The 26,261-nt window shown below is 40.2% G+C and overlaps 2 protein-coding genes across 2 annotated transcripts in view; both read right to left on the bottom strand.

Annotated features, from left to right (window-relative positions):
* Positions 1–5,009: 5,009 nt before the first annotated feature.
* LOC140937851 (uncharacterized) lies at positions 5,010–17,254 on the bottom strand. Its single transcript, XM_073387424.1, has 9 exons — positions 16,841–17,254; positions 16,062–16,242; positions 13,763–14,004; positions 13,268–13,532; positions 12,193–12,951; positions 8,459–8,746; positions 7,489–7,757; positions 6,719–6,977; positions 5,010–6,299 (listed from the first exon to the last, which is right to left on the bottom strand). Exons 1-9 carry the CDS (start codon positions 16,892–16,894, stop codon positions 5,581–5,583), a joined length of 3,036 nt encoding a protein of 1,011 aa, XP_073243525.1. The 5' UTR covers positions 16,895–17,254; the 3' UTR covers positions 5,010–5,580.
* A 1,780-nt stretch (positions 17,255–19,034) lies between these two features.
* Positions 19,035–26,261, bottom strand: part of LOC140937850 (centrosomal protein of 120 kDa-like) — a 23,223-nt gene continuing 15,996 nt past the window's right edge. The window contains exons 16-22 of the mRNA XM_073387423.1: positions 25,118–25,210; positions 22,355–22,467; positions 21,927–21,975; positions 21,718–21,840; positions 20,769–20,960; positions 20,477–20,529; positions 19,035–19,341 (exon numbers count right to left, since the gene is read on the bottom strand). Of these exons, the coding sequence (XP_073243524.1) occupies positions 19,050–19,341; positions 20,477–20,529; positions 20,769–20,960; positions 21,718–21,840; positions 21,927–21,975; positions 22,355–22,467; positions 25,118–25,210 (915 nt within the window). The 3' untranslated portion in view covers positions 19,035–19,049. The remainder of the gene's footprint in view (positions 19,342–20,476; positions 20,530–20,768; positions 20,961–21,717; positions 21,841–21,926; positions 21,976–22,354; positions 22,468–25,117; positions 25,211–26,261) is intronic.

Below are 26,261 nucleotides of genomic sequence, written 5' to 3'. Positions count from 1 at the left end.
GTGATTAAACAAATCGGCCTCCCGCTTCGTGGTCATCCGATTTTGTCCATAACTCATATGATCACAGACCGAATTGGACTCCACTCAGTCCTATTACCATTATGTACTAGGAGTAAGCGGAGCCTAGGAGAGTGCGTTCGATATGTTTGTTGAGGCGGAAGGGTGGTTGCGATGTAGATAAACATGATTATGGCATATTTTGAACGTAAGGGTTGCGTACAGCGAAACCTCTATTTAAACTGTGTATCATTTTAAGAAGTTTTCAAAAGATATCGTATGGTTCGGTGTCAAGTGCTTTTAATCGGAGGAGACATTGGCCAGCGTCGGACGTGTAAATGGAACATTTTGTTTTACTGGCGCGAGTTACAGGGCGCAGTTTCTCAAAGGCCGATTAGTTCTGAACCCGGGATTCTTTTTCTTTCTTCAAAAACATTTCTTCGGATAATTTTCTCTGTTATTTTTAACAGCATCCAATCATCAACTTGTTGACAAAATGAATTACATTGAATTTACTGGTTTAAAAGTTTTCACATCTGAATTCAAACGTCGCACTAACCCTATCAAAGCCTTCAATGGAACGTGTGTGCGGCGTCAATAACTTTTCCAGTAATTTGGTCGAGCGTGTTGATTTCAGTGACTCGAGAGTGGCGCTACTCTGGGCTGATTTTTAAGTTTCTCCTAATAAATAACATAGAGTTAAAGTGTTCGTTTGTCCGGTGCCGAAAATATCACAAGTCAAGGTCAAATGGCGCCGCCGAGCTTCATATCTCGGTAGATTTACTTTGTGGCACAACGGCTGCCGAGCTACACAACTCGTAAATTTACTTTGTGACAAAACGGCCGCCGAGCTACACAACTCGGTAAATTTACTTTGTGCATAACGGCCGCCGAACTAAACCCGGTTTGATGCATGCACCAGCAGTCGCAGACATTTTCCAAAGACAGTGACGAACCATGCTGGAAAATATGAACGCTTAATCCAAAGTAAAATTTAACAGCAAACTCCTAAAAGATGAACGCTTTGGACGATTCAGCAAACACAGATCGATGTACGCTTTAAGAAGATTCAGCAAACTTTTTAAAAGATGAACGTTTTACGAAGAATATCAGACCTTAGCAAACCTTTGAAAGATGAACGCCGAGGACACAAGAATCACCACATGAGTTAGCGCGTCAAAGTGAGGCAAAACTTAAGCAAGCGCCTCAAAGCGAGGCAAATGTGTGTCGACGACGACGACCAACGAAAATGAATCTCAAAAAAAAAACTCCCTTATTAATTGCACAGGTCACCCAATAATGCACCGAACACCCAACACAAATTAGGGGTTGCGTTCTCGTACCTCGAACGCAATTAAAAAGTTGCGCCGGAAACTGGGTTCAAATTTGTCCGCAAAACAGTCCCAGTCGCTCGCCGCTTGATAAAGGGGCTGTGTCACAGTTTCCACAATTCCCATCTAGGACTCAGAATTTTTTTTCTGAGTTCTTCTCTCCACATATATCATATTCTGTTTATTATGTGTCACAGCTGTCTGGTTTATTTTATTAATAATGCCAACAACCTCGTCCCCAACGCTCTTTTCCATGGATTTGGGGGTGAGGCGGGTGGATGTCCCCACCTTCACAGCCAGGGAAAAGCGCCCTGGGGACGAGGTTGTAATTAACAATTATTCTCGAGCCCCTCGAGCCCGAATGGGCTCTGAGTCCTTAAAAAAAGTATATTATTGTTTTAGTAAAATTTAACTAGTTGGTCAAAAAAATCGAGAAAAAAATTTTTTTAGCTAATTAAAGCTAGACTTTAATCCTTTTTTGCCGCCAAAAAGCCCGCGCTTTTTGCTACTAGTGGGCTATAACATATAGCCTAGTAGTAGCTCAACCAATCAGAACGCAGCATTGATAATAGACCAATAGCTGGATTTTACTAATGCCAATTATGCGTCCTTAATTGCTATGGAACTTGAGAAATTACTTGAAAATTGCAAAATCACAGCTTCGTGTCAAACAAATTTGTCTTTGAAAAAAAAAAAACACAATTGCAACCCGTTTCAATATTTTTAATTTTTTTCTTTCCGTTCCTCCTTTTGTATTTGCTGTGTTATTTATACCTTCTTTTAATGTTTTTAGGAGTTACTGTATTTCTGTTTCACTCGACACTCAGTTTGGTGGCAGTTCCTACTGTTTAAATTTTTGATGAAATTTCATGACACAGCTCCTTTAAACAACAAACTTTGAACGATAGAGCGATTTTCGTCTGACCTTGAAATGAGAACGGGCGAACAAAACAGAAACAACAAACGAACGGAAATGGAGCGATTTGATTGGTTTATCTAAAGGACACAAACGCGCGTGGCTTTTTTGGTTGGTTAAGTGAACGCTCGGGTGAAAAAACTTCACGCCCGAGAACTTTCTAGAAATCAACCGATACTTCGCTTTGACATCATACTGCAACACGATTGGCCAATCGAACAATGCCTTCTCCATATTAGGGTTTTCTTTGGCGGGAAAACGAAGAGGCCATGTTTTGATCTTTTCATTCACTGGCTGATAAAACAAATAATGAACACTTGCCGAAACCATTTTTCAAGGCCATACGACACTCGACACTCAGTTTGGTGGCAGCTACCTCTGTTTAAATTTTTGATGAAATTTCATGACACAGCTCCTTTAAACAACAAAATTTGAACAATATTGGACCGTGTAATACTCTGCGTAGACGCTGTTTAAAATGATGTTGAACATTCAGCCTGGTGAAAAGAATAGGAAAAGCCTTTCAAATTTACCGCGATTTGTACTTCTCTTTGAGAATACATAGCCACTCCAAAATACTTCTTGAAAATGCGAGTGGGCACTTGCCGGGCCACTAATAAAGCTCTATTCAGAGATTTTTGCCAACTCATTCCTTAGGTAACAAACATCAATTATGTCAAAGTAGATCATTAATTTTTCTTAGCAATACTAACATACTTTTTTATATACAACATCTTTCATGAATTCAAAGGATTTAGATGCTAGGGAAGAGAAAAAATCTAAGAATGGTGATAACGCCCTTAAACTACACCAGAGCTAGTCAACCAAATATCAATTGCCGATTGAATTCTTCGCTAAGTGCGAACTACCAGTAACGGGCGCCACAAGGACATGCTGCTGTCGATATTGGAAGCTAAGGACGATTATGCTGAGGCACCAGTTTTACTTAGTTCAAAGTATAAAAAATTGCTAAATAATTACTATATTCTTCAAAGTAAATGGTTTGTATCCTTGCACTCTTCATTGGCTAGACTTAATTTAAAATATAAGCTATTTTTTTCCTTGACCTATTATGGCCAAATAACTGTAACACTGAACGATGTTGTATTGTGGCCATATTTGGGTGTTTCTTGGGTGCTGCGGAAACCATTGTGGGTTCGCTTTTGTGCTGTGGTGTGGGTTCTGCTTTGTATTATGTCATTCAGTGATTGCACCCGTCTGCAATACCAAGTAACTACCCACATTTTCTTGAATTAACCTCATTTATTGAAAACGCGAATTTCTAATTAGCAGTATCATGAAGCTCTATCACCTATTTAGCCCGCTTAGATGTTTGCAGGTAGTACTGTATGTAAGAAACTCGCTAAGGGGAGGGGTAGGTGGGCAGTTTCCCAGAAACGCATAAAGATCCGAAATTCCTTTTTTAATGAAACAATGGGTGTGATAAGAAAGGACTTGATAGAGACTTGACGAAGAATGCAAAGCTGAGTAGCCAGTTTTATCATTGTCGGGAAAACAGGCAAGAAAAATTGGCACGTATTATTCACTTGTTAAAGAAATAGAGAAAAAGGAAAAAGGAAACGGATTACTTTAGAACATCCGTTTTAAAGTAATCCGTTTCCCTAAATTGCCACGACATTTTGGATTCTGTTTCCCAGGAAACGGAAACGCATATTTGACGGGTTGTGAACTGGGACAATAATCTTCATTTTGCAGCAGCAGCTATTCACACAGCTAATATCGGGCCTAGAGTTTATGGTGCATAACCACGTGAAATTGAAATCATCCAACATTTTGCTGAAGAAAGTTGAGCAGTTGTCGTGATAATTAGGGCCTTTCACCGTCTAAAGTTGTCAACAAGGGCCCCAGCACTACTGAAACCCTCAATTTTTTACGTCCGAATATAAAGGACCAGTTCTCTACCCCTTAAGTGTTTTTCCAAAATTAGGATTAGATGCCACGCAACATTAACCTCTCCGCCTTTTTCTAGATTCGTATGATAATAGTGAGAGACTAATTAAGAGGGCTGTTGCGAAACGATGAATAGGTGGAAATTGGCAGTGCATTTTACATGCAAATAAACCTCCCTTTTGTTGCGTCGGCTTCTTTGAGAGTAGCTCAAACCAGTCAATATACTGAGAGTTGATGAAAGTCTCGTACTTATCGACGTTCTCTTCTTGGCTTCTCTTAGAGAACACAAGAGCTTTTTCAGTACGAAAAAAGCAGAAAAATAGAAATTGTCATAACAGAGGGACTGCACTTGTCGGAGTCATTGAAACGGAAAGCTTTTTTAGGGTAAAGACATTTAAATTCCTTGGTTGAATGAGCAGTCTATCGGAATGCATCCCCAAAGGAAGAGAAATAAAGGAGTTAAGAAGCGTAAAAGAAAGGAATTTGAATAAAAATAGGCTCAGTCAAGTTCATAGATCTGCAAAAGCATTAAGCTGTGCAAGCTTTAGAAAATGCATTCACACAATTATGTTGTTTTTTCAGCTGTTTTGCACGAAAAAGAGCAAATCGAATTACTCTGAGCTGGAAAAATGCCCCGTTTCATTGCAACGATTATATTTCACGGTAGCAGGCTTGAAAATGATTATCTCATCACGTTTCCCAACTTCTCGATTGTTCCATCATCCGCTCATATATTCGTAGTGTTCTTATCTATATTCTCGGATAACTTTTCGAGCCCTACTAATGTTACAAGAGGAATACTTGTAAAAGTTAGGACTCCGATTTGATATTTTAAGGGAGTGAGGAGTTAAACTTTGTCCGCTGCGATGGTGATCTCTCGCGCGAGAGAAGAATATGCCCACGCGGGCTAAAGGAAAATAGTAATGTGCTCGTAAATTCAGGCGTGTAGATTCGAGCGACAGAACAGAGCGCGCGTGTTTGGCGACTGGAAGAGATATTCGTGTAAAGACCATAGTATAACACACAGATGAATATATTTAACTAAAGTCGTATAATTTCCAAGCTATGTTAGTTCTTCCTACAAAATGTCATATTTACAACTTAAATTTTCTGCATACAGCAAAAATGTTGTGCAAACGCGGAAATGTCCGTTCCTATGAAATAACAAGATATGTACAATTTTGTCCATGTGAAAAGTGATAACATCACACAGTTACGATAAAAGGTATTTGATTTATTTAACGAGTTTTTTTCCTAAAGAAAAAAATAACTTACGTTTTTTCTTGCTAAAAAAACTGAATGTTTTAAAAGTTTTAGCAGATTCGCGAACTCTTCACGGACTTGATGCTAGCTTTGCATTCACAGTTTTCACTAGAAAAGGTCATGTTTCTTCTTCTTGCGTCTGTCTTTGTCGGCTTCTTATCCTTAAGCTTCTGGAACGCAATCACCAGGAATTCTGTGATGTCTGCTAAGCTGGGATCCCTGTGTGAAATTCTTCCCGCATTTATCGCACACAAAAGGTTTCTCGCCGGTGTGTGTTCTGATGTGATTGTTCAAAGTGGTCGCCCCTGCAAAAGCGCGGGAACAGTAGCCGCACTTAAATGGCTTTTTACTGGCGTGACTGACCGCATGAGCACGAAGCTCAGCTGGGCGAGAGAAGCTTAGCGCGCAGTGACCGCACTGGTACGGTTTGTGAGGAGACTCGTTACAGACATGAACTTGGAGCATGGTCCGCTGTGGGAATGACTTGTTGCACTGACCGCATTTCCACAGGCTCAGCTCAGTGACATTGGAAAACACCGTCTGCTTTGGTTTCAACGGGGCGTTGTGTCCGTCTTCGCTGGTGCTGGGCGAAGAAGTATTACTTCTAAGACTCTCTGGTGAGGGCAGCGGAGGCGATTGTGGGTAATGTGGAGCGGATGAAAAGTCGAAAGCGGAAGGTACTTCACTTTGTAGACCTGTCAAGGGTTCTCCACTGACAGCTTTAGAAGGAGAGTGAAGCTGATGAGTTTCGGGTGAGAGTGGACTGGAAGGTGAAGGTACAGAGCTCGGAGGGGTGGGTGGAAATTGATTTGTCTCAATTGACACACACTCCTTCGTTTGTGGAAGAACCGTCCCTGATTTTTCCGGCATCCCCTTAGGACCTATCGGAAATAAATACGCGAGAAATGTTAAAATCTCACGTGTCAGGTATTTGGCGAAAATCAAATAAAATTAAAAGAATTAGTAGATGCTCCTTTCACCTATTTTACTAATTACACTAGTATAGCACGCATATGTATTACGTTCGCCGTCGTACAAGTGGGACTGGTCATTGCTCATAAAAACAAGCAAAGGTGGGCGAATGACCGGACTAAGCTGAATACTTTGCACTATAAACTTTAATACTTTAATTTCCGTTTATTTTTTCTCTAACAACGTTGTATTTAGTTTTTGAAGACGGTACTGAAGTTTATCATCATGATGATTAATTTCATTACGTGATAATAATGATAATGTTAATGATGATCATGATGTTGATGGTGATAAAAATATTAATATTACTTAATTCTAAAACTTTTACCTTTTCCAGGAACTGCACCCAGATCGAATATAGCGCTAGGAATCCCAAGATACTGCGGGTACTTTTCGTCGTACCACACCAACATTTCCTCTCCAGGCAAGATGGCCTTGAATGAGCGGTAGTAAATTTTTCCCAAGAACTGGAACGCGAATAAGTTTTGTTCCTTCTTGTGTCTGGCGCAGCGGATGAAACGCATCCAGCTCGACACCTTTTCGTCACTTCCGTCAACAAATCCTGCTAATTTACCGTCTTTAAAGATCTGCAACGTTAACATCAGCCTTTTTAGATTGCTGCAATAAGGACTTTAAGCCTTTTTTTCCCGAGCATTATAATTTACGAGTATGTCCTGAAGGAAAAGCAAACTAAATTGCGAGCAAAACACTGCGCGAAATATCGCGTCTCGCAAGGTCACACACGCTTTCAAGTGCGTCGTTAAGTTTTCGTCATGTTTTCGAAATTTGTGAAGACAAAAAGAGTCGTTCCATTTTTAAACATGTTATTCTTCGGGAAGTTAGTAAAGATGAAAAGTATAACGAGTGTATGGCTTGCCCTGCTGAAGAGGACTTTAAGCATTTAAGTTTTAATATAGCCTTTGTATGGGCTCATTCGAAAGATGCATTGGATTAGTGGAGAGAGAAGGGAGGGAGGGGTTCAAAGAAGAGAACTTTATACTTCTAACCCTCCCCCTCCCCGTGGAGCATGCATGATGCTAGGCAAGCCATTTCTCGCTGATACTCACTTCTAATTTAAAAATAGATCTCACAACATACCTCCCACATGTACGATGTATCCGTTGATGAAGAAAGCTCCTCGGGTTTAAAAAATTTTCCTTCGTAAGGACCAATCCACGCACCTACTGGAATGGTGCGCTTAGCACAAATACCATACCTAGCTCCCGGAATACTGGATGCACACAACCCCACTTCCGGCGGAAGTGATCTCAAAGCTAGAGGAAGCTTCGTAGTTTGTGGAGATGCGGGTTTGTTTTGCTTGTGTGTGGGACACTGGAAATTTGGATTGGCTAAACTTGCATCACACCCTGAAATAACAATAATAATCACGAATCAGGACGATACAGTTGTTAAATTAAACTTGCATGATGAATAAAATGGAGCGTTATGTTAGCGTGGGAAAGTAACCATCATTGGGCACCCAAATGCTTACGGGAAACTGTTAATGAAATTTTATTTATTTTAGAATAGACCCTTCCATGGTTTTTTTCAACTTTTGACATAAAAAAGTTAGGGAAAATCCGTCGACACCAATGAAAAGGACGTTGTAAAATTAGCAAAATTGCCAAGTTTGAAAGTCATTTGTTGAAAACTAACGAAGATATAGCTCATCAAAGTCGCGAAATTTTATAGAAGTTTGTGTGGTGGGGTAACTTGCCCCCCACCATACAAACCTCTGCAAATTTCCACATTTGGAAGTTTTACTAATTTTAAGGCGTTCTTTTTAGTGGTGTCGACAGATTTTCCCTAGATGTCCATGTCAAAAGTTGAAAAAACAAATCGTGGGAGGGTCTATTAACTACATTATGTATTTACACAAACATTTCTTTTGAGACGAAGCATTTGTTGACTACACTGCGCCTTGTGTGATATTCGTTGTTGACCAAACTATTCATTGAAATAAAGGGGATAATTTTGAACAGAGACCAGGCCAGGAAGAAAACACTTGTGTTTAACGATGAATTAAGAAATACAATTATATCTATCAACTGATAAACTTCTTACTTACAGAAACAAGTATTTTCCTGTCTTTTGGCAAGCAACTGTTGCATGTTAACTGGACGAACATTTGTCGTCTTAAAAAGGCATTGCTGTATGTCATCAGCAGCAAAGCTTTGTTTAGGAGACTGCGTGGGTATCACCTGTAGAGGTGAGGCCACTTTGGCTCTCTTAGCAGCTGGTTCATGGAGCCCACTACTCTTAAACATATTCTCAAAGACAGGATTTTCGACTTGCAGTACCTGATAAAAAATAAATTTCATGTGGTTAGAATATACATGAACGTCCGCGCACGGTACTTAGCGCGCGCGAAACGCGGAAAAATTCTGCCTTGTATGTTTGGCCTGATTTGGCGCGCTGTCTCTCTTGTTATATCGATAGAGAGGTACTTTACTATCCGAGAAGATGAAGAAGGAGCGTATTGACGTTGAAATACTGTTTTGTCGGGTTAATATCGTCTTAACAATTTAATCAAATCAAATTCTTGCTGTGCACGATACAATTAAACGCACGCTAAGAAAAAAACACTAAAAAGAAGAAGCCACTCTACTTGTAACATTCTTTGACAGAATAATAAGCGAATCAATGTTTGATCGTCTGGTTAAACTTTAGTGATCAAAACCTTTAACAAAATCAAAATAGTCCGCGTGAGACAGGACTATATTAAATATTCACAAACGTCTCATTTGCTTTTAAATTACCCTGACCAGTGAAGCAAATCGTCTTTTTCAAAATAATAAGGGTGAATACACATTGTCCTGAAGTGTTGTTGGAATTTTTCCCCTAACTCTGTTTCCTTCTCGTCAGAAAACAACCTTTCAACTTTCCAGAAGGTGTAGAAGATCTGAAAACAGTCAAGACTCTCTTTCGAGTGAAAATGTTCCAAAATTTTTTTATAAAATCACGGCATTTTTTGTCCTTTTGTTTTTCCCCCTTTGAAGTGGGTTTCTTGCATAACAAGTTGCGCAAACATCTTCGCACAATTTTAACACATTTCCCTCATTGCAAGATCGTAAAAATGAAGCCAAAAAGCGATTTTTCAATTTATGTAACTGCTTTTAAACGGGAGATAACGAAGATTTGCCCTATTTTGACGAAAATCCAGCGATTGCGGTAACTTCGCAGGAAACTCAGTTCGCTGATGCGTAACTGCCGCAGTGAGTGAAGGAACTGCAAAAATCTATCAGAAACTGTGCACTATTTTAAGAACTGAATTTATCTAAATAACCAGAAATTGCGCAAAAAGTCGAAACTTCGTACCTACAGGTGTTTTTCTCGCGCTTCCTGGGCAAAGAAGGCGCATTTTTTGGAAAACTCCTTCGTTATTCGTCACAGCCCGAGAGCCAAAAGGAGCAACCCCAGACAAGAGTAAACTACTTTACCTTAAAACACTTACCTTGTTTTCGCCCTCCATTTCCAACACTTCAAACATCGAATGAATTCAGTCTGCACAGATGTTTAAATGGCGCTGACTTTTTTTGGTTTGAAGCTGGCGCTGGTTCTTTGGCTAGTTTTACACGCTTTCTCGCGCTTCTACTGGAAGTCCGAATAAGTGATTAGTTTAAAGCGACTGAAAACCAATTTATTGAAAGGCTCTTTCTATGCCTACGCCTGTTTATGCAATATTGACAGCTTCTAAAGACAAATAAAATGAATTATTTTCACGGAGAATTACCACCAATAATGCGCTGGAAGACAAACAGCTAAAGAGCTTCATTGTTAATTCACTTTGCGCTTGGCCGCTGTACCGAGTTATTTTACAACACAATAAGACCTCCTTGATTATCAAAACTTTGTATTTTTCACGTTTTCGAAGTATCTTGACGTCAAGCGGCTTGCAAAAATTAACTTTGAAACAAAACTGATGTTTATATGAACTTCTTGATGCACCTTCGTCAGGAACCGCATAAGATTACAGTGGTCTTGTCATGCGTAGATCGACGTGATTGCTCATGTGTAAAACGCATAACTGACCAGCCGCTGTAAAGGCAATCACGATAGATAGTTGAACACTTGCGCTCGAAGGTGTTTCATGCTTCACTTTCACTTGAAGCGAATAAGGCTTTGATTCGCGAACTATATTTACCAACGCAAGCCAAAGCGTCCTTTAGCATTAATGATTTTTACGGTATTCTTACTTTCAAGATCATTCCGTGTCATTGGGGAAAAGAAAACAAAGGGATTGGGGGTGGAAGAAAGTACAGCAATATATAACGGCACGTATTAATAAATGACCTCAAAATTTGCTCGCAAACATAGGCTCCCATCTCCATGTTTGGAAATTAGGACATTATTTCAAACAATAAGAAAAGGCGAAACTGTTTTTCTGCTAAAATTATCAAATATTTTCTTCCTTATTCAGTGATTTCGAAAGAAAATACAGATTCACTGAGCCATGCACATACAAATGCTAAACAAATGAACTCCGTAGTAAAATTCAATGAATAAACTAGAAACAAAGAAGAGAATTTTTCATTTACGGCATAAAGGGTGCCGACAGTAAAAAACGAATAAAAAACAGCTTGACTGAAAGTTTTACGCCGTTACCAAAAAAACACGCAGATATCTAACTTTTAAATACCCAAAAGCAGATCAGAAGTACACAAATTCTGCAGAATGAGGCATTGGAATAATCTAACGACAGGGACTTCCATCGTTATTAAGTTTAATGAGGTCGCGCATGAAGTAACAGCCAAACCAGGACTGGAAGAACATTTTGGTCTTACGCCCACTTCTCTGCACAGTTTAAAAAAACTGTTGCGTCTTCAATAGCCTGCGAAAACAGCCGTTTCTCCTGGCTCTTCGCCGCTGGGGACGTTTCGCGGGCTACGTCTTCAAGAATCATGTCGGCACAGGGAGGCGGAATATTGGGACATGATCGTCCGAGTGAGCGTAGTCCCGCTAAATAGGACCGTTCTTGACAGTGTCTGACGTTTCGAAACCTTTGCGGTAGTCATCTTTAGAATCAATCAGAATGGTATATCGACCAACCCCTCGGTAGAGGTCTTAGAACCCACACGAAACGTCTCTAAATTAGAATAAGCAACTCCCCCCTCCCACCTCCCCTTATAAAACACTTTTGACTGGTTTCATGAATATATTGAACAGTGTCAAACCAAACTCTTATATCATTTTCAACAATTGTTTTTTAAAACCATTTAAGAGAAGAAATCAAAATAGCAAAGTTTCTTCAGGCAATAATTCAATTTAATGGTGGTCTCTTTCCTTCATTATATTTACAAATATTTAGGATGATACCTTTATTTATTTTCAGGTGACAAACTTTAGCAGCCTTAAGAAAATTAACTTATCAATTACCTCCTCTTTGGTACATTTTTGATAAAAAACAAACAAACAAAAACCTAATCAATTCCGCAAAACGATTCGCGGAAAGTTTGAGTGCTTCATTTATGACATTCTGTTAATTAAGGAAAAAGGCCAACCATGAACACTCAACGGATTCCATTGCAGCGAAACTTTTCACTTAGTTATTTCATTTTCTTTTTGTTCTCTTCTCTATATTTAAATGTTTTGTTTCACACCTTCGTTTTCTACCTTTACCCATTATCGTTTCTGTTCATTCGCATTGCATAATGGTAACATGTCGTTGCCGAAAAGTCATGTTTTTATCGCGATACTTTTAATGCTTTTAAAATTGTTTCTCAATATCTCTCGTTATCAAATTCTGTAACAAAATATATATATATTTTAACCAAAGTAAACTGATAATTGAAAACAGAAATCAAACTTTAATTGGTGAAAAACGAACACTTGCTTTACACTCGCGCGGACTCCTCGCGTGTCTAGTCAAAAGTCCAGCTTGGGAGAAAGTTTTGCCGCATTTCTCACAAACAAAAGGTTTTCGTCCCATGTGCGATCGGATGTGATTATTCAGAGTCGTCGCGCCCGCAAACGCGCGCAAACAAAAACCGCATTTAAATGGCTTCTCACTTGAATGTGAGATCACATGCGCGCGCAGTTGCGAGGAACTGGAGAAAGAAACGTCGCACTGTCCGCAGTTAAAAGGCTTGCTCGGTTGACATGGACACACGTGCATCTGTAAGGCCAGCCGCTGTGCAAAGGTCTTGTGACATTGCTGGCACCGCCAGGAAGCCAGTTCGCTCACAGGACTCTTTGCATTTGGCACTTGGCTTTCGCCTCCATCATTGACGTCACTCTCGGCGTCGCTCAAGGGAGATGACTGCGGGTCTGTGTGATTACTCTCGGTTGATGACCTTCTGGGAAAGAAAGCAGTTCTATTCTGCAGAGGCAGCTGTAATGTCGGTTGTTGTTGTTCTTGAGGTAACTGCTCCTGTTGTTGTTGTTGTTGCGGTGGAGGGGAGGGTCTCTGTTCCACTGATATTGGCCTTTGCATTGACCTACTTCTTTGTGTTTGATACTGATACTGCTTTTCTTGTTGCTGCATCTGTATCAATTGTTGTTGCTGCTGCGGTGGTGAGAGTCTCAGTTCAAATAGTGGTGCCGCTTGCATCGGCCCAGTTGCTAACAAAAAAAAGAACAAAACTTGAGAGAGAAATCTAAAATAACTATAAGCTAGTGGAATTTGGTTAATTTGGCCATGTACATGTGTCTGCCGCCCCTCGTATCTTTATCAAAAGCAAGTATGAAGTCTTTCATATTAAAATCGAGATATATAATTTATATTTTCGGAACTCGAAAATCACATATATGTAATAGTATAACAGCCTTTGCAACTGCCCAATAAAGAACTGATCTTTTTGCGGGGAGGTTATATAATTTTAAAAACATCCAGTTGTTACAAAAAGAGACTTGAATCCATTTGAATCCATCGGCTTACCTCCGGCGCCTCGAGTCATGGAAGACAAGTCCTGTAGTCCTGTCGGAATCCCGAAGTGTTGAAGGTATTTTTCATCGTACCATACAAGAAGTTCTTCACCTACAGCTATATCTTTAAACGAGCGGTAGTAGATGTCGTTCCTGTACTGGAAAACGCAAAGGTTCTGCTCATCTTTGGAGCGTGCGCACTGAATAAAACGCATCCAGCTCGAATGACCAGGGTCTCTACCGTCAATAAAATAATTTAGCTTGTTGCCTTCGAAGATCTGAAAGAAAAACATGTTACTGGTACTTAGTTTTTGTCTGAAAATGTGGATAAGTGAAATGGCTCACTAATTGCGTCAAACTGAAGTTTCTTTGGCTGAGGAATCTTTAAGTTTCGCTGTGTACACGATTCCAGGGGCCAGGAACATAGATTTCACAATTAAGTTTTTTATGGCTTTTTGGTAGGAACAACAAAAAACAAGGGAGATACATAGAGTGGTGAACTGCTTACCTCCCACATTTGTGAGGTGTCAGTGCCTGGTTCGAGTTCATCAGGCCGAACACGCTTTCCCACATATGGTCCAATCCACGTTCCCCCTGGCATGTGTTTCCTGGTACAAACTCCAAACTTAGCACCAGGAATACTTGAAACGCATAAACACAATTCGGGCGGAAGTGACTTTAGAGCGTTGCTTTGATGGACACGAGTGTCTTCCGTTGATTCATTGCTCAAACCGTGCGAAAATGTTTTCCCTGAAAAAGAGAAATGAAGTACTTGAGAAATATATTTCATAATTATCTATGTGATTATGAAAACAGATGTTAAAAAAGCGATCGGAAGATAAAATAAAATAGGTTCTTCTGTGTGCAGAGAATTCATTGAGAACGTTTTTTGTAAAGATAGATCGTGCTACCTCACTCACACAGTCCAAAGTTTAAAATTGTTTTCCTTACGAACGCTACTGAATGACTTTTATCGTTCCAATTTGAGCACAAACTACAGAACAAGTTAAAATTTATCAGTTCGAATCCTGTGTATACCGTCTGAATGACGCAGAGACCCAGGAAAGGGGACTTAAGGAGTTTAAATCCAAAACAGTTCCTGGGGGAGCATGCCCCCTGGCCCCCTTAAGAAGCTTGCACCTTTGGCATTCGTTTAGGAAATCGGTCACTATTTATCCTAGATCCACGCCTGCTATGTAACAGCCACTGTCCAGTTTTCCATTACAGTTTTTCATCTTTTGACATATGGTTCAATACAATACGTTTAGTTTGTGTGAATGGTGTTCTATTCTGCCCATTTTTACTTGTGACCTAAGATAACTTACAACAACAACAGAAAATTCTTATTTCATTTGAAGTGGAAATTAGCAAATTTAACCTTTAAATACAAAGACCTTTGCGAGTTACAAATGACACCAGCGTCTTGATGCTAATGACCGTCCATTTTTGAGCTAGATTTCTTTGCCGCCATACAAATCAATTCTCAAAAGTTACACAATACCTTTGCTTTGACAAAAAAATTGTTCCCCTGTGGATTGAGCAAACATTTAACCGAATTGTCTGTTTGCTCACTACCTGCGGTGCCTTTCAATAAATTAAATAAGCGAACTAAGTGTTTACTTGAAATCAACAAAGGAAGCTAAAGGACTTAAGGTCCCTAGAGTATATTTTTTTAGGTGACCGAGACCTTCGAAAACTTTCAGAACACCTTTATAGGTAAGGATGAGTAATACCTGGTAAAAATTTCGGACATAAATCTTAGTCCTTGTTTTGGTATTGACGTCGCCTTCTCAAAGAAAGCCCCCCTTTGCCAGGGTGTTTGCGGATGGGCTTGGAATTGTTAATGAAAAGTAGGTTTCGCAAAAACAATCTGCCAGTCCGAGGGCGTTGCCTTGACCAAGACAAGTACAAATTCACGTGCCTTATGCAAATTAATGAACACTGAGTATTCAGTTTTAAACTAAAGGCTTGAAGAATAAGAAAACTAAAACATTGAACATTCAGTCTCTTGATTTTGTCGTATTTTCAAGAGGCAACTACGAAAAAACGAACCTTTCTTCCAGAATTGCCAACGCGCGCGAAAAAGGTGCAGATTTGTGGCTATGTATGAGATCTAAACTGTTTAAGGTTTTGGCACTTTTTTTATAGCAGCTACCGGTACGTTGATTATTTTGCACTTTTACCGAAATCAGCTTAGTAGAAGTAGGCACTCAGAAGCACAGAGGGAATTTGTCAATACTTTCCTAACTTTCAAAGTAGTTTTAAAAATCTAAAGCATCCAGACATGAATTTCAAAAGAGCAATGACAATGCACTACGCTGCTTCAGTGCATTAGGTTTTTACACGAAAACACGTGACAAGAATCTACCAGGCAAAGATCACGACTTGAATAAAATATGCTTTGTTCCTAAACAATTTTAAAAAAACACTGTTCAATATCTACAATGAAACTAAAAAAGGCTTTTAACATATAAGCCAAATTGGGTGAAACTTTGATTATATTTCAGGTCATTTGCAAAGTCATTCATGAAGATTAACACAACTTCATGGATCAACAAATTGGACGAAATAAATGAATGAGTTATTTTACGAATGGTTTGAAGATGAATAAAGAAAGATGTCCGCTAATTCTACAAGCGCTAGAGTAATAAAAACTGTATGTACAGTTTTCGTGGGCGCTATAAAATTTACTGAACGCAGGAATACGTTTCGCGTCAAATTGTTCACTCGCTTACGACATCTAAGTGTTTTTATATAGCTTCCTTTTCCGTGTCAAACATCTCGGAACTGCGGCTCAATTGGCTTACACGTATGCATGTTTAAAACTCCTCCAACTCCCTTCGGTCCTCCTCTTCGTTCACTGTTGCCAATATTTTTAGCGTCTACGAAACCGGGACGGTATCTTCCAAACAAGCAGTCCATCACAGTCTCGGCTGCGAATTGAAGGCGTTTTTCCTCGGGATAATTCATGATTGTATGGAAGTTAACCTGAAGACATTAGAATTCAAATTAGATCACGCCTGAAAAACTGTACATAAAATTACCTATTTCTATTGACTTGATCTTTCGTGTAACTACGCGTAACAGTCGTAGTTTTAGAATTCGTCTTTCGGATAGCCACTCCAACGGGTTTTTTTTTCGCCATACAAGTAAAACAAAACTCTGTTATCACTATCATATAATTCACCCAAAAGTAGACAAAGGCGTGAAATCTAACCAGTGCGCATAGGACAATCATTTATTATAAATATAAACATCATAAGGTTGACAAGATAAGCACCGAAAAGAAAATACCAAGGTCTGACACCATTTTATAACGTACATTTTCCACTTAGGTGTGCCGTGAGACATATAAGGCCGGAATGACTTAAAGTTTGTGGATCAAATGTTGCAAAGGCGACATAAAGGTACTACTACTACAAAAAACGTGATCATTTCTAGCAAGTAAACCATGGGCATTTTTGGCACTGTCACTGCACATTTTAAATGTTTCTTTTTCTTTTTTTTCCCAACATGTTGCACTAACTGATTTATAATAAATTGAACAGTTCATTAATTTTTTCTGCTTTAATTTAAATTAACTCACCGACTGATTTTGCTGTCTTCTGGGCATCTTTTCACTGCACATGAACATCGACATGCTTCCTCTGTACCTTTCCTGCTGACTGATACGCGTTTTGCGGCGAGATACGCTATTTACTAACAATCATCTGCTAGCAACCACAGGCTTTCTAGAGTGATCTAGAATCAATGATCTTGTGTACTCTAGAATCAATGATCATCATTTGTTCGCACATGACATTGAGCCTTGTTAAGTCAAAGCTACTGATTGGATAATCACAATAATTCAATTTCGGCTGACTGATTTTCTATTATTTCGAGTCTTTAAAAATCACAAAAATTTAAATCAACCCGAACACAATTGAAAAAGATTAATTGCCCGTTTATAGTGACTTGCGTGTTTTAACATCATTTTTGCCTGCATGACAGACTATTTTACAAGTTCTTAATAGTATCTTTTTCCTGTTGCTTCAGTCCATTTAGTCAAAAAATTTAACTAACGCAAAAAGGGATGGTAAAGGCAAAGAATTCTAAGAAAGTTTATCCATGACTGAAAAATTCATTCAGTATTTACGAGTTATACAATTAAAAAAAGCACAATGCAAGAGCAAAATATTTGCCCTGCGATCGTGGGGCTGAATTAAAGACGTGCTTTTTCTTTACTTTTTCTCGAGTTAGGTTTTGAAGACAGACCAAATTATTCAGTTCTAAGGGTTTTGCATTCCACAACTGACAGACAAGTATACAAAGTTCCAGTGGTTTTTAGACTTTTAAATCAGTTTCTTTCTCTTATAGCGGACGGTGCTCAATAAAGGGTGGAAAGCGCGAGTCGTCGCGTGCGAAGGTGCGAGCCTCAAACGGCTCGCCCCAGTCTCCCTTTTTATCGCCCCTTCAGAAATTTTGTTTCACGAGCGTTCTCGTATTCATACCCAACGCAGTCTAAAGTAGTGATCAGAGCTATCATATACGAACGAAATGGCCCGCGTTCAAATCCTGGAGGCAAAGCTATATGAGGGTAGTTGGTTCTGGTCTCTTGCCAAAGATGTTCTTCTACAAGGATACCAGATTTTCCTACCCCTACAAAAAACACCAACATTTTCAAATCCCAATTCGATCTTAATTACTATTTATTCATTTATTATTTATCAAGAATAATTATGGTTGCGACAAGTAATTATGCCAGTTTACTATTAAGAAATGATTTCCGTCCTGATAAAAAGGAAATACGAGTATGCACATTCAAGCATGTTTATAATTTTTTTATTCAGGACATCAAGACAGGTGCATAATTATTCTATTAGGAAACTGGTTTTAATTTAAAAAAATACGTTATTTACAGGATATAATATCTTGAGTGTTTCACGTTAAAAAGGATGTCAAACAGACATGCGCAGTTTATGGGGACGGCGTATTTGCAGTAAAAAAACAAACAATTACAGTGAGCTTCACCTGAATGAGGAAATCAAACCACAATCACGACCATACTTCTTCAGACTGTTCACAGTCCTCTATTTTCCCGTAAGATCGTCGAGATCGAGCGCTATGCGCTACAGGCTACCATCTTGGATGAGTGTCAAAACTACTTAGGGGGAGGGGGGCGTTTTGGAAGGAAGCGAGAAAATTAGTTTCTCACCCCCCTCCCCCTAGAGCTACATGTATAATACCCGACGCCCGCTCCCTCGGTACATTTGAAAGTCAAGATAGCCGCCATCGGTAGACGCGCAATATCTCGACGATCTCACGGAAAAATAAGGGACTGTGAACAATCTAATAATTCTTTAAGTGCGTGCACTGAAGGAAAAGAGGGTTGCGTGACGAGCCAAAAGAACGTCTGCATAGATTTGTACGTCCAAATGGCACGAAACGTTATCTCCACAAAAGTTCCCGCTTTTGCGACTTCATTCTTTCCAACATGATATTCTAGGCAAAATGGGTGAGACTCACTCATCAACACATCTCCACGCTCAAAACAACATGAGCAAAAATAAAAAAGTAAATTCGGGCAAACTCCGAGAAAACACGCAATGAAGAATTAGCGAGTGAAGGCGACTGTTTCGCCATGTGTTATCAGTGCACGGGTAGATATTACGAAAAAATACTCTTTACTCATCGGGTGTGCAATACCCTACCTCCTCTGCCCTTTAAGTAACACCCTAGCCCCTCTGCCCTTTAATATTACAGTGTCTCTTAACTTTCTCCCTTTCCTCCCTACCCTCGAAAAAACATACCTTTTGTCACGACCCCCTGCTAGCTATGGCGTCTCGTATTTGTTTATCCAGTTCAACTATTATACGATCCTCAGTAGTGTACACACCAGTGTGTAACAAAGTGTCTCTTTCTTCGATTAGCTTAGCGATTCTACTATCGACATCCTCTTCGTCATCTTCAACAACAGACGTTAGCCCTGACGAACGTTTAACAGTTCTTCTTTGTGAAGAGTTCATTATAGGTGGCACGCCTGGGTTTTCTTGCCCTTCAGTTGGTACTTGATTCAGGCGGGCTTTCGCTTCTTCTTGTTGTTTCAGTCTGCGGTAGGAACGGATGAAATCAGAAATAAGTCATATTGAAAGGTGCACAGGATTCGCCACTTTAGAAACGCGAAGAGAACTAGAGCCGAAATGTGTTCCCCAATTGTTTCTTGGATGGTTACGGGAGATGGGCCGGTCAGCTATTGGTCATCTTTTTCCTCTGTCCCTCGCAACAATCTCAGAAGTCTCTGCGAAAGTTTACTCGGCCCAGTTTCCTTCCCGTTTTTTAAGTGGCGAATTGAACACCATGAACCAATCAGAGCTCAAAGTAAATGTCAAGCGCGGGAAAACGCATGTAACCAAGTCGCGAATAACACTGGCCCTCTGATTGGCTAAGAGCCTAAAGTTTCAGCCAATCACAAAGCTCTGACGTGTGCGAGCTGCTACCCTATCCGCGCATCCAAGGAGGTTTTGGTCTGTACTAAAGGAGAAAGACACACCCAACCTCGTTCCCAGGTTCTCTCTCCTGCCCGTCGTTGCCGTCGTCGTCCTCTCTCTCTCTCTCTAGTGAGTTTACGCAACAGGACGGCAGAAAGAAGAGGAAGGCAAAACGCTTGAGTGTGACAAACCTAACATTGCCATTACTAGCGTGTTTTGTCAGACATTGATATTTTTGACTCTCCTACAAAAAGATCTGTTTAAAGGAATGTGAAGTTTGGCGGAAGGTTTTTTCAAACAAAATTATTGTCACGCTTGTCACACAGGGTTTGCCGTCGTCTTTCCTCTCCCGTCTGTTGCGTAAGTTCACTTACGCAACGTAGGGACGGGCAGGAGAGAACCCTGGCAACGAGGTTGAGTCACACCCTGTTCCACTAGAAGCATATATGCTTCTGGTTCTACCAAGTCATATGATGCACACAGTAAGGGACCGTTAACAGCAAAATGCGCAAAGGAGGTAGTGGACCCAGATATCGAGAATAGTTACTGGACGTCCTACTCGTCGTTTCTTTTTTCCTTTTTCATGTGTTCCGAGTATTCACTTTGCACACCTTCGTCGTGTTGCATAAAGGTGTTCCGTGAAACAAAGTGCTTAAGTTCTTGTTGTGGTTCAGATTGCTGTTACAATAGTATGGGACGTCGATGACGTTTTTGCTTTTTTTGAAATTATTTGTTTAGGAACACTAACGACTAACCTGGAAAGCTCAAGTTTTATTTCCTCCAGCTCCTCCTTTTCTGATTTTACAACCTAATAATCAAAAGAGAATCAAACATGTCTTTAATGAGACTGAACGACGAATACGACGGATAAATTATAATGCTTATAACAGTGATAACTGATAAACTGAATAAAGGGGGGAGGAAACCCCTGTTCACAAAGACCTCTCTTTTCCAGTGGAAATTTGTTTCGTTGATTCTTTTTTACAAGCGATAAAAAATAAGTAAAACTTGAAATGTACAAGAGACCTCCAAGAGACCAAACTTTACCTCTTTTTCTTCAGCGGCAAGATAGCGCAGGCGCATGTGTTCGAGCTCCTGTTCCTGTTTCTTGAGCCGCGCTCGGGCAGCGGTCTGTTCCTGCTGCTTCATTCGCGCCAGTTCCCTTAGCGCTCGACCCCACTGTTGTTTATAGTGAATCTTCGACTTGTTCGCAGTTTCTAACTTGCGCTCAAGTTCTGCCTGTATGGTTGGGAACAAATTGTACATTACTCAGTAACAGAACGCATAAACTAGGCAACCATTTCCAACAGACAGATAATCAAATTTAGAAGAATGAATTGTAAAGATATAGCATTAAGAGTTGCTCCGGTCCAGCGGCTGAGGATTACATGAATCCCAGCTCTGCGCGACCATGAGAATTTAATATGTTGAAATGGGAGATAAACTTAGTCGAAGGACTGAAGACAAGGCCAATGAGTATTCATTAGGGGCAGAGTCGCTGAGCCAAAACTTCATAGCAAGACTGGTGTCACTGTGTAATTTAGGACTGTCAAGTCAGACTATCTTAGGCCTTAGGGATTTTAGGCGTCTCCAGAACAAAAAGACTGAACCCTCGTCCCCAGTTTCCAAGGGACTAGATTGACTAACATACTGTTTCTGGTTACCGTGTTAAGATCGTCCAATGTTGGGTCAGACGTCGAACTTAGGACACATCGAACCAATCAACTGAATCAGACCAAAAAGCAAGTTTAATATATTTTCTCCCGAGCTTGGCTAAATATACATTATCATACAAATTTTTAATTTATAAGTTTAGTTTGCCGCATGTGAAGATCGACGTTTGGAGACGATTTTCAGATGTTTTATCCGTCTGAAGTAGACTCATTCAGACGAACTCAACTGAGCCAGAAGTCGAACTTTTCATTAACTTAACTAGCAAAGTTTGGTGCTTCTCGTGAAAAGTTCGACATTTTGCTTAGGCCAGAGCTGTTCTCACCTTCTCCATTTTCAGAAGGTTTATCTCAGACTCGAGTTTGACTTCAGGTTTTGTAAGTTGTTGCTCTTTGTACGCCATAAACTCATTCTCTTTTGACTGATACCGTTTTTCGGCTTCGTACACCTGCGAAGTCAGAAGCAAAGTAAATGCATTTAATATTTATAAGATAGGAATACAACGGTCACAGCCGTAATATATTCACGACCTACCTGTTCGACGAGTCTCTGCTTTTGTTGCTCCAGATCTTTCACTTTCATCCTTGAAATAAATTATCAACTTCTTAGGTTAATATGAGGTGTCACTCGTTACCTCGACTTGAGATCACCAACTTCTAACCGAAGACTCGAAGCTTCTCGCCCCCTTTTACAAAAAATGAGGTATTTATCTGTTTTTCTGATGTATGTTAAGAAGGAAAATGCGTAAGAACTGTGCAGTGAAATAAGGTGAAAACGACGCGGTTGAAAACGGTGCAAAGCGTGTTCCACGAGTCCAGTTGGGACACGACGAGCGACGCAAAACGTTTCGAAGATGGGTAAGGCCTGACGCCTGTCCTTTGTTCTCAACATTTAAAGCCATTCAAATAGGGTCTTCCTGCGCACTGCAAAGATAAAGTTGTCCGCCCGAGTTCCAAACTTACCTCTCCATCTCTACCTGGTGTGAACATTCGTCTTTCATTCTGCGCGCAGCTTCTCTTATCTCAGTCATTTTCCTGTCGTGTTCTCTCTCAAGTTGTTCTCTCATCTGCGTCACCTGTCGGTCATCAAAAATGTCGTTATCCTCTCACAAGATCTTAAAGGGGTTATGTACAGATTTTTCAGTTATATCCCTTATAAAAGCTAAAGCTTTTTTCGCATCAACCGAATTCCAAAAATGATGGTCCAATTTGTTATTCAACACTTAGGCATTGGCCGTTTTCACACTAGAGACAGATTAACCCTCTGAGATGGATAATTCATCTTCAAAGTCCGTCAAAATTGACGGCTGAGGAATAACAGATGGATAAAGTCAGGCGCATTGTCCATCCAAAATTAGGACCGTTCCATTTTCAAATTAAGACGTATTAGGGACTTTAAGATCTGGGACGCGACGACTTCTAGAACGCGGTGGCTGATTAAGGACTGGAACTAGAACGCCGTCGTTTGCGCGCGAAAAGTAAAGTTAAGATCTCCGTCGCGATGCAAGACGACGCGGCTGCAAACCGCTCTTTATCAGTGTGATTCTTCACGTATTCTTCGGCAATTCTTTCGCAGAAATAGCAATGGCATCATTTAAGAAAGTCCAACAAATGCTTTGTTTGTGCTTTGTTCGATAGCATCACCTCCACTTCTTCGTTGACGCTTCGGTTTGTCATCGCTTTCATCCGCTCATGAACCTCTTTTATTCGTCTCTGACAGCTTCTTCATCGCTTTAAGTCTAACATCTTCCTCTTTAGCCCGATCTTATTGAAGTTTTTTGCCAGCTGTTTTCCCTGTGTTTCCTGCAATTCCGCTTCGCCACTTTCCTCCAACGCGATGATTATATCCAATAGATTTTCTAGTTCCGTTGGCTCATCGGGAGTTATACCAGTTGCTTTTTCCTCCGGTAGAAGTTTCTTCTTATGCTTGTAAACAAGGATTCCCACGTGGTCTCGGACTGATCGCTTATCAACCCTGAATTTCGGCACAGTGCATTTGTTCAAGGTGTCTGCTATTTTTTCCCACATACTGCTTCTTTGTGTTGACCCTTTCTTAGTTGTGTAGGGATTTACATTGACGACTTCTCTGCATAGAATGGCTTCATGATCATGTGTCCAAAACATTACTGAACTAAAGGGAAGCATAAAAACACACGCAGTTTAATAAAATTAAATTAAATAATACAGATTAAAATTGGCTTTTAGCGGCAGATGAACGCAATAAATCGAGAATTGCAACGCTACAAGAGAAGAGAAGAGAATCCAGAATACTCCTGCATTCACTATTTGCAGTTTTAGCTCGTGACTTACTTGCAAGCCTTGCTCGAAATCGAATTCGAAGGCGCTGCCATTTTATAAGCTTCGTACACCTAAAAGAAATTTAAAAATAATCAAAATCCTTTCATCTCTGCGATCTAAAATGTCGCCAGAAATTACGTCCAATGATTGTAGAGTGCTGATTTTACATGTTTAGAGGAATATATCATCATTTAATTTAAGCACAGGAACAAATATACTCACGTTTTGTACAGAACGTCAAACTCGCAAAACCCACGTTCTCGACGCGACTTGGTGACACCAGGACGACGGCGTGAGCATGCGCAACATGTCTCCTCTTTGAAAATTTACTTCCGGTCGCGTCTTACAGACGTCGCGTCTCGGATCTTAAAGTCCCTATTATCTGGGTGACGCGAATTAACCAACGGATAATCCGTCTCTGGTGTGAATACGGCTGTTTCCCGTCGTCTGTTGCAAAGGTGGCAAGGGTGTGTACTAATAGGATTGAAACTTGTAAAAAATTGGGCCAACGTTTTAAAGTTTTCATGCTAAGCCTGCATGTGTATAGTCTCCTTCGCAGCCGTTATTAGGGTCGTCACTCGTCACGCAACGCTCCTCCCCACTAACGTTGCGTGACGAGTGACGACCCTAATAACGGCTGCGAAGGAGACTAGCATGTGTAGGGTAAAGGCACTAAGTAATGACTTCAGCACAGAACTGACTTAAGACAGCAATATCATTGTGACATGGCCCCTTTAAACGGGCTTGTGTTTTCGGACCCGATGCAAAAAGTAGGCACGGTAATTTCCGAGACTTTCGAGAAACGGGTTCCTGGTGCATAAAGCTGGGATTCGCAAACCTGTATGAAGCGGCTGATCTGCAGAAAGGTCTTATGCTTTAAAGCAGTTTTTAGTATAAAAGATGTCTTGGCATGGTAAATATTGCTACAACGTTTGGCGTGTTTGAAGCGAGCTACTATATATTCCGGGGAATCTGAATCATTCCAAATAGAAGCAGAAACGTGTTTAAGCATTGACGGAACTAAAAAAAACCCTGAGAAAACAGCCGACATTTCGCGACGCCATAAATGGTCTTTTCCTCGAAATGACGTCTGAGGAACGACTGCAGACTTCTCATTGGTTGAAGTAAATTTTCCTCGCGGAATGACCAATCAGAACAGATGTGGATAGTGACACGTCATCAGTATGGAATTTCTGCGCTCGTTTCTCAGACGTCATTTCGCGGTAAAACCAGTGGTGGCGTCACAAAAACTCAGCTGTTTTCTCAGACCATAATGGAACATTGTACGTTAGTATCACACTGAACAACACTTTTAATTACACTACTGGTTTAAGTTGAGAGGAAGCTTTACAACAGAAGCTGGAATACAGTCAGCAATGAATGCTAAATTAGTAACATAAGTTAAGAAAGAAAACACGTTTGCTATACCTGTGTTTCGTTAATGGTAAGCTGTTTCTCCCTCCTCTCCAATTCAGCAATGGATTGTTTAAGCTTCCCTTCAAGTCGAGAATACTCCTCGAGCTGGAACAAAAATAATGGTCTTGGTTTGCTGATATAGTTTTCCTGTGGCTAAATGAAATTTAGGCAAAGTAAAATTGCAAGCCAATGCGGTCAGCGGTCTCCTCCTCGAGCGTGCGTGATCTGTGGGGTGACCGCAGGGGCCTTTTTCTTATTTTGTGACTTACGTTGCATCTCACGTACGTGTTCAAACGAGTTCTTACGAGCTCCTAGAAGTTCTACAATTAATTTTTCTTTTTGATCTTGAGCGACTGATTTCATGAATGATATAGCCTGAGAAAACAGCCGACATTTGGCGACGCCACCACTGGTGGCGTTGATGTGAATTCAATACAGTTAACTCTGAGTCACGATTTAGATAACCTAAACAAATGGCTTATTTCTAATAAACTTACTTTGAACACTTCTAAAACTGAATTCATGCTAATTGGCTCCAGACAAAAATTGAGTACTTTGTCGAACCCACTTGAGCTCTCGATTAATAATGTTCCGATAGAACACGTTTCCTCTGTCAAATCGCTTGGAATATTTATTGATGAAAATCTACGGTGGCAAACACACATTGATAAATTATCTAAAAAGGTCGCTTCCGGAATTGGAGCAATAAAAAGAATTAGACCTTTTGTCCCTCCACCTACCCTTCACTATATATACAACTCACTAATTCAATCTCAATTCGATTATTGCAATCTTGTCTGGGGTAATTGTGGTAAAACATTATTTGACAGGCTACAGAAGCTTCAGAACCGTGCCGCTCGCGTTTTAACCTTCTCTAGCTATGATGCTGATGCTAACCGTTTGATTAGACAACTCGATTGGAAAGACTTGAACACTCAATTTCAAATACAGAAATCCATAATGGTATACAAGTCTTTAAATGGCCTTGTTCCTGAATATTTATCATCTAAGTTTGTTAAACGAAATGAAACGCGTTACTCCCTGAGGGACTCTGTTAACAAACTATTTGTCCCATTTCCGCGAACTAATTTCATGAAAAACAGCTTTACTTATAGCGGAGCAGTTCTCTGGAACAGCCTACCCTGTCATGTGAGAG

The sequence above is a fragment of the Porites lutea genome, chromosome 5, assembly GCF_958299795.1.
Source record: "Porites lutea chromosome 5, jaPorLute2.1, whole genome shotgun sequence".
Taxonomy (NCBI): domain Eukaryota; kingdom Metazoa; phylum Cnidaria; class Anthozoa; order Scleractinia; family Poritidae; genus Porites; species Porites lutea.
This window is presented reverse-complemented; position numbering and strand designations above follow the sequence as displayed.